This window comes from Taudactylus pleione, unplaced genomic scaffold (genome assembly GCF_031769625.1).
Source record: "Taudactylus pleione unplaced genomic scaffold, aTauple2 ptg000018l, whole genome shotgun sequence".
Taxonomy (NCBI): domain Eukaryota; kingdom Metazoa; phylum Chordata; class Amphibia; order Anura; family Myobatrachidae; genus Taudactylus; species Taudactylus pleione.
The window spans coordinates 17,553,019-17,566,026 of NW_028284420.1; the positions used below are offsets into that span (position 1 = coordinate 17,553,019).

General features: G+C 44.1%; 1 protein-coding gene across 1 annotated transcript in view; it reads left to right on the plus strand.

The window, feature by feature from the left end:
- Positions 1-13,008, plus strand: part of SLCO4A1 (solute carrier organic anion transporter family member 4A1) — a 65,677-nt gene that overhangs the window by 47,548 nt on the left and 5,121 nt on the right. Inside the window, exons 7-10 of the mRNA XM_088482934.1 lie at positions 3,380-3,575; positions 7,176-7,341; positions 9,272-9,444; positions 12,095-12,159. Of these exons, the coding sequence (XP_088339060.1) occupies positions 3,380-3,575; positions 7,176-7,341; positions 9,272-9,444; positions 12,095-12,159 (600 nt within the window). The remainder of the gene's footprint in view (positions 1-3,379; positions 3,576-7,175; positions 7,342-9,271; positions 9,445-12,094; positions 12,160-13,008) is intronic.

Sequence of the window (13,008 nt, forward strand, 5' to 3'; positions counted from 1 at the left end):
TTGCGACGAGACCCTTGTGCTAGGGTCTTGTTGCCGCAAGCCCTGGAGTGCTTTCGGCTCTATCAGAGCCGAAAGCACTCCCATTGACAACACTTGTGATGTCAGTGGGGCCGACCCCAGACGGTAGGCGTTCCCATAGGAACGCCTCCGTCTGGGAAGCCACGCCCCCGGCACGCCCACCGAAGGGGGCGTGCTGTCACTCACCTTCGACAGCACGCCCCCTTTGGTACGAGACCCATAGCGACGGCTTGGCCATCGCTATCCGGGTCTCGCGCCTGCGAGGCAAGTGCTGGAGTCCATCGTATCGGAACGGATTTCCCCATTGGTTACAAGCACGAACGATGGTGCTCTCTCTCTAGAGGGGCGTCTGTCCCTTGCCTGGTGGCTGCAGACGTGTCTCCTCACCAGGGGGCGTTGCTTTTAGATTCCGGACTGGGTCCTCCTGACGAAGGATGCAAGTCTCCGGGGTTGGGGCACAGTGACGAGTCCACTTCCATTTCAACGGTGGACAGCAGAGGAGTCTGCCCTGCCAATCAAAATATTGCAACTTCGGGCGGTCTTCTAGGCCCGGCAACAAGCCAGATTTGTACTTCACGGCAAGCCGTGCAAGTGCAGGCACACAATGCCACAACCATGGTTTACTTCAACCTTCAAGGAGATACTAGAAGTCAGGTGGCAATGACAGAGGTGTCATGTATTCTGACATTGGCGGAAGGTCATCTCCCAGCCATATCGGCAGGGTTCATTCCAGGAGTTCTCAATTGGGAAGCAGTCTTCCTCAGCCGTTACGATGTGCATCCCGGGGAATGGTTTCTTCACCAAGAAGTGTTTCAGCTCCTAGTGGACAAGTGGGGCCTTCCTGGAACTCATGGCCTTATTGCGCAGTTTTAAACTTCTAGATCAAAAACATCTCTGTAAAACTTCCATTGTACTATCTAATAGCCTCTATGGGGCCAATGCAAGTTTGTTTTCTGCACATAACTTGCAGTATTTAGTGCTGCACATGCTGTGTCGTCGAGCTTGTGCACCTACAGGTGACTTTGAGTCAGGCATCTCCACTTGCTTTGTGGCTGAATGGACATACTGTAGCTGGGTGGCAACACAGCATTTAGTTAGGGCATGTCATAGGTGTAAACAGAATTGTGTTGTCCATGCTAAACGAACCGTGGGATTTCAGACTGGTCTCTTAAAGGGCTGATGTAAGGGTCTGGATAGGGCATTGCGGGCGTGCAGGTGCATTCAAATTGGCATGCTGGCGAATAACCACATTTAGTTTCGTTCACACAATGCAAGTGTAATTGCGATTGACTTGCATGCAACTCTGACATTGTTTAAAGCAGGGATGGGGAACCTCAGGCCCGGGGGCCGTGTAAGGTCCCCGGAATCATTCGGTCTGGCCCTCTGAGCATTTTTCTGCTAGCGTCATCTGGCTAGCAGGGTGTCTAGAATAGCACCCTGCAGCCAAAATCTATTCAGCAGTGCCGCCAGGAGCGTCCTTAAGACGCTTCAGACGGTGGCGCCACTGCCCTTACAGCTACCGGAGCATCCTCAGGATGCTCCGGGCATTGCTGTAATCACCGGCGATTGTGGCCCTGCCCCTGTGTGACATCACACGGAGGGGGCGTGGCCTGCACCAGGCCTGTGAATAATGTTATATATATATCAAAATGGCCCTCGGCAGAAAAAGGTTCCCCACCCCTGGTTTAAAGGGACAATAATCCTTAAAATACAGATCTGGTTATGTTAAAAGAGCTACTAATAACATTTACAAATATAAATGTAAATGTTTAGGAGTGTATATGAACTGAAAATATCTCAGCTAAGGGTATGATAATGGTGGTGGGGTAGAGGCAGATAGTTTCCTACACAAAACAGACTTCCAGACAGCTATCCAATAGATGAACACTGCAGATATCTATAGTACTCCTGGCCACCTATTGCCCAGTATGGGAAAAAAAGTCCTGGAATTTTGTCATGGTATTGTGATATTTATACAGTATATATTACCGATTTGAGTAGATATTTTTTTCTCTCTTTATAAGGTACAATTTGGATGGCTTGGTCCAGCACTTGAACTTATTACAAATGGTTCATGTGAATCCAATCTTCTGACCCATTTGGCCTACTAAATATATCTAATATGTAATAACCATGAGGAATGGGGATTCCATGAGTGTGTGTGTATTCACATGGTCAGCTCCCCTGAGTAGGGGCCCTCTTCCCTCACGTGCTATTCTACTCCCCATTCATACCATCAATTCCCCCTCTACCCTCAACTATTGGGTTTAACAGCTCGTGCCATTTCTGTGGGTATTGTGACTGCATATAACACAATATTTAAATAGCTTGTATCCTATGTTCTGCAGTGTGCTGTACTGTCTTTCGCTTTTTTTTCCTAGTTTTGTTTTGCACTGTTTCTGCTTACGTACTATTTAAAGTGCTGCGTAACTGTCGTGGAGCCATATAAATAAAGGATTTGCTGTGGCCACATCACAATTTACAGTCTGATTGTGTGGTCTATATCATCGCCAGGGCTCAGAAATGGACATCAAGGAGCCCCTCCTGTATCCTGAGCCACCCCATGTATTGGCATACCACAGACACACACACACACAACACTTCTTGTACATCGTGTATATACAAAAGAACACACCGGGCGCGACTGAGTCACTCCGAGAGGTGTAGCTTCCTTTTCTTTTTGCATCTTATTTGCATCACAGACGCCTGCAAAACACCACTTAAAGTGAACTAGAGACGCTGGGCTTCAGCTTTACCCGCACAGGAATTTGTTTTCAAACCCGTACAAAGTCACAGATGAAGCACAACGGAACTTAGCATGAGAAAGAAACGCAGCTGCGGCATCGTAGCACTTTGTAAACGGAATCAGACTCAGTCGCACACAGATGTACAAATGTCCCACATCAAATTGATCAGTGCAAGCTAGCAGTGTAGTTTTGTTGCTCCCAGGTGTTTTATTTTTGGAAATAATGCATATTTTGAATGAAAAAGATGCTCGGCGCAGCAGAGTAGTCGGGCCCCGGCGCGCTGAGAGGGGCTATTTGCTGCGACTAGAGCCACAATGTATGAGGACACATCTGTATATTTTAAAACCCAAAAGCCCAAATTAAAATTTAGCAAACCTTACATAAAAGGTTATATTTATTTTTTTCTCCTTCTCCATAAATTTCTAAATGGATCAGCTATTTATATCATTCAGACATTCACCGGCAATCCCAAAATATTGTAGACCTATGAAAGTCTATATGTCTATATATCTATATATCTATATAAATATATATATATATGGTCTAGCTATAAATGATTGATCTGTTTCAAATTGAAATGTTGTTTTATTTATCTTTTTATCTTCCTTGCACAGGATATCTGGTGGTTCCTGCCGGGGGTGGAGGTACCTTTCTTGGGGGATTTATAGTGAACAAACTGAAACTTCACTGCTCAGGAGTGATTAAATTCTGTATCTTATGTACTCTTCTAAGTCTGATGTCAATCTTCATATTTCTAATAAGCTGCCCTAACATGCCCATGGCCGGAGTGACAGCACCTTACCATGACAGGTATTGTCATAGCTGAACTTACATACAATTTTTGTACATTTACAGTTTGATTCATTCCATATAGCAATGTATATTGGATTGTGGAAGCACGAGTATAACCACACAGTGTATAGCAAGTAATAAGATGCTAGAATTCCAGTGTTATGATTGGACCTATTATTAAAGGAACCAAGAAACAGCAAAGGAACACCTGACGCTTAATAAGCTTTCTGTTATAGGGAATACTCAACCCTTATAGAGCCAAAACAAACCAAGAAAAGAAAGCGATAGTAATTGATATTTAATTGTCAAATATAACATAAAATCACAAATAAAATAGTGACCTAAAACACTGACCGGTATTTAAAATCAATTTATGCTAACATGATACTCTGAAAAGTCCCAGCACAGGAAGTGGATAACTTCTCAGATCTATTAACAGTCAGTTTTATGTAACATAAGGATTAGAAATTGTTTGGTTAAAGTGAAGAACACTCTCCATTCATTCACTTGGTGATATTTTCATGTCCCATCCTGGCCAGGAAAAATAGGTTGTCATAAATATTCAGCAATAAAGTTAGTATGATTATTGCAAACTCCTTGAACACGTCCTTTGAAAGTGAAGTGAACTCACAGTGCCTCCCGGCTGCTGGTGCAGTCCTAAGCAGCCATCTCTGGACTGGCAAAGCTTTTCAACACTGCAGATACTTCTCAGAAACGTGTTTGCTATTACATAAGGGGGTGGTGTATTGAGCAGGGCAGTTTGGTGATGCATGGAGGGGTCTTATATGCACGAACAAATCAATAAATGATCTGCTGTAGTGTAAAGTTGCACAACCTGAGCCCACTATTTATCCCAGTTACTCCATTATAAGCTACAATCCTCATTGGCATCCTTTGCCTGCAGTCGAAACTCTAGCAGCAGCAATCTGAACAGTCCTTACCTACTATAATATTGTATACAAATATAGTGGCCACAAATAAGCCGATGATTTGTGTTGGACTCTACGTCAGGCCCACAGTGTTCACAGATCACACGTTTGAAACTGAACAAAAGATGGACAAGATGCAATTCTGCAATTAGGTCTTAGGGCCTGATTCAGAGCCGAACGCTCTGACCAGAACGCTCGCTCTGAATCAGGGCCCTCCTCCCTCAACTTTGAGCGGCCTCATGGACGCTCGCATAGCTGCGGGTTACCACCCACAGCTATAGCGAGCGTCCATGATGATGGTCGCGATGGTCAAGACCATTGCGACCATCGGGCTTGCGACGAGACCCTGCGGTAGGATCTCGGTGACCGCAAGCCCTGGAGTGATTTTGGCTCTATCAGAGCCAAAATCACTCCCACTGACAACACTACTGATGTCAGTGGGGCCGGACTCAGACGGTAGGCCCCCTTTGGTGCGAGACCCATAACGACGGCTTGGCCATCGTTATTCGGGTCTCGCGCATGCGCACAACGGAGCTCCCTCCGTCGTGCGCATGCGCAATTCGGCACCATCGACCCACTTGCGAGCGTTCTGCGCTCGCGAGCGGGTCTGAATCAGCCCCTGAGGTTGATGTATAGCTAACATCTGTGCATAGATTCCAAGAGCAGTCCAGCTCTTATGCTGGGTACACACGAAATGATATATCGTCCGTAAAGCTGATGAACGATATATCGTCTCTACCATCTGCAAGTATGTACACACAATACATTTGCAAAACGTGTCTTTCACTGATATATCGAGCAATAGTGCACCGCAGATGCAATATATTGTACAGATTTATCATTCACATTATTATTTATTTATTACCAGTTATTTACATAGCGCACACATATTCCGCAGCGCACATCTTATTGTGTATACAGATGACCAAACGGCCGCATGGTATTTTGGGTCAGGAACCATTGAAAATGACATCAAAACTTTGCGGGCACATTTAAATGGGTTCTCCTGACCAGACATATCGCGTAGCCGTTTGGTAAGTATGTATGCACAAAATTGTTGGTGCACAACGTTACCAAAATTGTTACATCGGTCGGTCATTACGTCAGTCATTCAAGTCTGTACCCAAAATTCAGATTCTTCTCTTTTGAAGTTGGAATTGTCCCTATTATTCAACAGCTCAGTAACATTTTTCTTATTCTGCATATTGGGTACTATTCTCAGTGTCTGTTTGTAGTCAGTGGGGTAAGGTTATACATTTATTTACTTATCATGTGAAAAAAATAAACCTATCATGATTGGTATTGTAGATCTGTGGTTTCCAACTTTAGCCCTCATGAACAGGTCATGTTTTGAGGATTTCTGGGCCTGATTCAGAAGTGGGCGCTATAATGCAATCGTAAGTGCGATCTTGCAGTTGTTAAAATATGCTAATGTCTTCCAAAGCTTAACCGAGCATCGGGATGCCCACTGCTGCCTTCTCATATCTGTCTGACAACGTGCAATAGCGTAAACATCGATGTACAGCAGCCAGTCACACAGCATGTAAGTCACGTATGACTAGCCGCAAACACTGCACAGAGCTCTCCTTCTGAGAAAGCAATCGCAATGACTAATTTATGCACGCCCATGAAATGGCGTTTGAAAGGTCAGATACAACTGCGTTTTTTTTAATCCCCCGTTACCTCCCCCTTACGCTGACTACCTGTCACTCACTTTGTGAGTGATTCCTATGTATGAGAGTAATCACAATTCAATTGCTGCTTGTGCACCGTGCCGCGTTCGTGCATGTGCAATAGCAAACAATCGCTCGTTCTGCGAAAATATCAACATTGCGCCTGTCTCTGTGTGTGGTAGCTGGTGGGATAAATACTGACCCAGCAAACCTGTTGGTGGTACTTGAGGACTAAAGTTGGGAACCACTGTTGTAGATCACCAAGGTCCACCACGACCTTATACAAAGACTTGCCTTATCATCCCTTTAATTCGGGACACACGTGAATTACACAGATCCTGTGGCTGGCTCACTTAAAGTGGTATAGTTACTAGAGTGCAGGTTTTTAGAAGTGGAGATGTTGCCCATAGCAACCAATCAAATTCTAGCTATTGTCTTCTAAAAGATGCTAGATAAATGATAAGAAGAACTGACCCGCACTTTAGTAAATATACCCCCTAGTGTCCATTTCACCTGGTTTCAATCAGCCACAATACCTGTGTAATTTACATGTGTCCCGAATTAATGGGATGATACGGCAAGCCTAATTACACATGATGTACAGTATTTGGAAGAACCTTTTTAACAGTAAAGTAATCTGGGAATTTTCCAACTTTGGCAACTATAATAATTGATGTTTCATTGCATTCTGTACCTGTAACTATGTAGAGTAATGACAACACCACCAGGAGCGTAGAAATAATGAATAGAAATATTATATTAGACATGAGGTGCATTTAGTAAAACTGGTACAGAAGAGACATTTGCGGTAATGAAAAGCATCCAGGCGTTTGCTTTCATCTTTAAGGTGCAGTAGAAAAAGTCAGTTTAAATCTAATCAGCTGCTATAGGTTCTCCTGTGCATTATTTTCCATCATAATGTTTTGTCATTGCTGAAACAAGTACAGTTGCTTTTGGAAGGTTGCAGTCTGAGTTTCTGGAATAAAATCTCAATGTTCTATGTGCTTTTTCTGCAGTGTCCTCTTGGCAGGCAGCCTGAATCTGTCTGCTGCATGTAATGGCGGCTGCCGCTGTTTGCAGGACCATTACAGTCCTGTCTGTGGAGCGGATGGTGTTATGTATTATTCTGCCTGCTATGCAGGGTGCTCTAGAGCATACATGGATCATAGTGACGGTAACAAGGTGATGTAACTCTGTGTACATTAACACATGAAGTCATGTTAATAATCTCTGCACAGTAAGCATAGTGGTTAGCATTACTTTCTCAAAGCCTTGAGGTTAAGAGTTTGGATGTTCTCCCTGTGTTTGCTTTTGTTTCCCTTGGGTGCTCCAGTTTCATCCAACACTCCAAAAACATACCGGTTGGTTAATTGGCTTCTGACAGAAAACCTCCCAAAACCCTAGTGCTTGATTCTGAGTCAGACGCAGAAACACGCAGCAGCGTTTATTGGCCGCCACCCCCCTGCCACTTATGCATATTCCACTAAAAACCTTTGTGTACAACCGTGCGGCCGAATATGCAAGGGCTGACACACTTGCTTTTAGCATCTGTACATGCAGTAATACTGATTAGTGTGTCCTTGGACGCCACCATCGGTCACACCATCGAAAATTTCACCAGCCCTATGGCAGGTGCAGTTTCTCCATCTGACTATGGCCTTCTACACGTGTGGCTGAGAGTCTGTGTACTCAGCCGCTTCCACTGACACTCCCATAACGTGCCATTTCTGCGTGCATTTATAACCACCGCTCAGGAACGCTTTCACAACATTTCTGATACCACATGTCTAGGACGCAACAGAGCTTTTGCGCCTGCACTTTGTGTAACGCATGCGCTGTAGTCGTTTTTAGGAATAGCACGCGCAGTAGCAAAAAATCACTCAATTACATGAACATCGGCATTGCGCGCGGTTTACTTGCGGCTCAGAATCAGGCCCCTAGTGTGTATGTGTGTCCATATGATATGAAATAAAGATTTATTTCATATCATATTTGCCTTATGATAGAGATGTCACCCTAACCTGTTCCATCCTGGTGATATTGTGTGTCAGGAAACACAGCACCAACTCTTTCCCTGAGGTAACCTGGGCTCAATTCATTCATATTAAATAAGCACAAATTAACTCAGGAAAATACATGTACTTGTACCATTACAATCTTTGTTTAACATCATTATAATTGTCTTAGACTATAATTGGTCCATAGTGCCAGACAGAGAAAATTGATCATAAAACAGGAACATACAGTAGCCAAACAAATGCAGAAGTGAAAACAAGGGCAGGACCTGCTTATGAGAGCTTCCAGCCTAGTGGGGCCATACATTACACCTGTTGTTTTTTTTTAGCACGAAAAGCTGGAGTTTTTTACAATTTTTTGTTACGTGCTATTCAATTGCACCCTGAAAAAATATCTATTTTCGGGCGAAAACCACAAAGAATCTGTGAAAAGATCTGTGAACGGATCTATCTGTTTCCCCGGCCGCGATTGCGAAAATGGGGCTGATTAACTGAGGCAGGCGAAAAAAATCCCTGATGACTGCTGGCTTTGGGGCTAATTAAATAGACCCCAAGGGATCAATTAGCCGTGGAAAATGACTGTGGCTAATTGAATTCCCCCATTAGTGGGTAAAGGGAGAGCAGAGACAAACAAAAGTGTACCTCATAGTGGAGTATAGGACAGCAGCGAGGGTATATTTGTGTGAGCAGGTTAGGTGGGAGTGTGGAGGCTCTAGTTTAATTGTTTCACAGAGCGTTACAAAGATTTGAAGCTGGGGAGAGAGTATGATTATATATTCACTAAGGCATATGTATTTATTTTTAGAAATAACATTTTTGTCAATTAGATGTATTAGGAATTTGAATCGACACACCTTCCTTTTGTGTGGAAAGTTCTATTGTATGTCTGTATATGAACATAGAGAGCATGCTAGGGTTACTTACATAGGACAAGATAACTAAAGAACAGAAAATACCGAGCTTCTAATTCTGTCTTTGTTCAGCAACCATAAGCTTTATATTCGGGAATGTTAGAAGATGCCTTTCCTGTATTTTTATTGTCATTGTAGTGGTCATTCAATGCAAGCCTTCAAATGACAATTTTCTCTATTGTTTAGGTTTATGAAAACTGCAGCTGTATTGCCTCAAATATGTCAGCGGCTGGTGGACAAGCCGTAGTGGGGAAATGTTCGTCTTCCTGTCACAAGATGTCTCTGCTTTTAGCATTTACATTTTCTATTATCCTGTTTACATTCCTCTGCAGTATTCCTGCATTGACCGCAACACTAAGGTATCATCATTAAAGCTTATGCAAATCATCTGTAGGTTTAAGAGCAGTTATATTAATTCTGTGGCTCATCAGCATCTGTCTTTTTGAATGATGACTCATATACAAAAGTTACTATATTCCTAACAGGATAATATCTGGAATAGAGCCTTAAGGTGCTCATACATGGTTCCCATTGCTCAGCCCAAGTGGTCACACATATCTGCATCATGTAACTGAACCAGGCTAGGTGGATCTGCCTATTTATAACTGGGACTGAAAACCCGGATCCTATGTGACAGTGGGCCTTATTTATCAACGAGTTTTATCACTCAAAACGAGTGATAAAACTCGCTGTGTGTGATAATGGTGCTCCAGCCAATCAGCTCCCAACTGTCATCTTTTTGAAAAATGACAGTTGGGAGCTGATTGGCTGGAGCACCATTTATCATACACAGCGAGTTTTATCACTCGTTTTGAGTGATAAAACTCGTTGATAAATTAGGCCCAACCTGTTTGGTAGTTATTTTTATCACATCTTTTGATAGATCCTCACCAGCTTCTGATCTGGATTGACAATATCATAGGGCGTGATTCAGAGATAGACGCTAATGCGATTACATCTGCATTTTCGTACGCAACGCAGTAGCGAAAATATGCTAATGTGTGCAAAAATCACCCGAGCATAAAGACTCCCACTGCTGCCGCCTTACCTGCGTGCAACGACGCATACCTGCGTAAATATTGGTACCAGCGACTCACGTCGGCATCCATCTTGCCCTTGCGGAAGGTCTGATCTGCTGCAGGCTTGGGAGCTCTCCTGACATGCAGAGCTGCGTTGGGGTAGAGGTTCCATGGGCTAATTTAAGCACGGTTAGGAGCTGATTTGCTGGGATCAGGGGCGTCCTTATAATAGGTGCAAGGTGTGCAGTGCACATGGGTCCATGGGGGCCCACACCGCACACCCTGACCCATAGTTAATCATACTTACCTCTCCACCAATTCCGGTGTCCTGCAGCAGCAAAAAATCACAGGGAGAATGGCGGCAGCCATTTTCCCTGTGACTCGGGCATGCGCAGAAGAGATGTCCCCGGGAAAAAGTCACAGGCACCATTTTCCCGGAGACCCGCGCATTCGCTGTAGAATCTACTGCGCTATCAGAGAGGAGGGGGCCCAAATGGAGGCTGCACACGGGCCCCCTCTTCTCTTAAAACGCTCCTGGCTGGGACTTATGCATGTTCCAGAATGTTGTACCAACTAATATCCCTCTCCTTTACCAGTATGATGGGTTCCCTGCTTTTTTTCTCTGAGTTGTAGGGACACTAATAGTAGTGTTTTGGCATCGGATGGCCTTTGGCGTCATTCTGCCATTTAATCTTGTCAATATAATTACACATTGAAATCCCAACACCGTAGTATCTATTTGTACTTGGTCATTGAAACATAATGATGGCAGGAAGCTGACCCAGTGTAATGCTCTGTTGGAGCCAGTTATGCAAGTGGGTTGTCCTATGTGGGGGTCCGATTCACCAGTGGACCCCAACAATGCAGAGAAATGGAGATCTCAGCCGAGGATTGGGCTGGTGGAAAATTACCTTTTATATGTGGTATTAGGATCTTAAAGTATGAATTATTATTTTTTTCCTAATTTGCCCAGCACAGGGAAATACACTATATGTAGTAAATATAGCACTATGCTTTATATCGCTACAGGCTATGGGCCTGATTCTGACCCGCTCGCGAGCCCTGAGCGCTCGCAAGCGGGTCGATGGTGCCCAAGTGCGCATGGCGGAGGCGCCTCCGTCGTGCGCATGCGCGAGACCTGAATAATGACGGCCAAGCCGTCGTTAAGGTTCTCGCACCAAAGGGGGTGTGCTGTTGATGGTGATTGCCGGGGGCGTGGCTGCCCAGACGGAGGCGTTCCCATGGGAACGCTCTGATAGAGCCAAAAGCACTCCTGGGCTTGCGGCAGTGAGACCCTAACCCCAGGTTCTCGTCGCAAGCCCGATGGTCGCGATGGTCTTGACCATCGCGACCATCATTTTGGCCGCTCGCTATAGCTGTGGGTGGTCACCCACAGGTATGCGAGCGGCCAGGAGTCCGCTCCAAAAAGGAGCAGGGACGGCCCTGATTCAGAGCAAGCGCTCTGTCAGAGCGTCCGGCTCTGAATCAGGGCCTATGATCATAGCAAGGCTCCTTACGTACGGGTGGTTTACATCCATACATGGTGCGAATCTTGTACTGACTTCAAGTTCCATACTGATGAATACTGACACGCAGCTGTTCTTACTAAAGCTTATTTATGCTGCATTAACCATGTGGCAGACATTCCAAACCTTGGCCACATGCTTAATACCGTATGGCACTTCACCCCTATAACATCAATCCCATCCAGTTAAGTGACAGATAAAGTTATGGAACTCTGTGACTCCTGCATATTTTAGCATAACAAAGAATGAAATGCAGCCAATTCAGACTAAACATGAACGACAGATCAAAATAGTGATATGATGTACCTGCCACACTGTGGTGTTATACACACCGTTATATGAAACCAACGTTATACATCCAAATGTTGTTATCCCATGGGGACTTGTGACACATTCTTGCACAAATCATATTTTCCCTGTCGGATTCACACTGCTCTTTCATGTTCTGCTCTTTCATGTTCTAGGTGTGTGTCGGATAGTCAGCGTTCTTTTGCACTTGGGATCCAGTGGATATTAGTACGGACATTAGGTATGGTATAATGAGAAGCACTTATACTAATGTACTCAATAACCTGCTGATAAACTCTTCAGTTTCCTGTGTTTTATCATCTCTATATGTACTCTGAGAAAAGTGCCTCTTACTAAGCCTTTCATTTTAAAACACCAGTGCTGTCTTTAGCTTAACTATTAAATTGCACTGTACAGTATGTGTCAGGATTATTACAGTATGTATAAAATGTATCAACCAGAAGATATTACACCAAAATGACTCTTAATTTTAAGTATGTTTTGTTGGAAAGTGGTGAGGGTCTATTAGAGCAATGGGTAATAAACACAGTTCTCCTAATTTGCCAGGGTGAGATTAATATACTGTAATTTCCAGATGAGAGGGAACCGACTTGCTGAGTGAGTTTAGGATGGCACAGCTGTGGGAACTGAGAAACATACTGTTTGAATAAATTCTGTGGACTTCTCATGTGGGATTAGTAGGGATTCTAGGAGGTATAGTTACTAAAGTACGGGTTTATAGAAGTGGAGATGTTGCCCATAGCAACTAATCAGATTCTACTTATTTATCTAGCTGCTTCTAGAAGATAATAGCTAGAATCTGATTGGTTGCTATGGGCAACAACTCCACTTCTAAAAACCCGCTCTTTAGTAAATATACCCCTAGTTCTCCACACAGCTGTGTAGGAAACAGCTTCACTTATGAAAGTTGCATCCAGCCTAGATTCCCCCAATGTTTCAATCTAAAGTGAACAGCTAGTGTCTGGTTGCTATTGTGCACACTGTTTACATATCTATTATATAATGAGCTAAAACATCTGTCTCTGGCATGGACAGTGAGCCCCAGGTGGCTGTGAGTGTGTGACCTTCA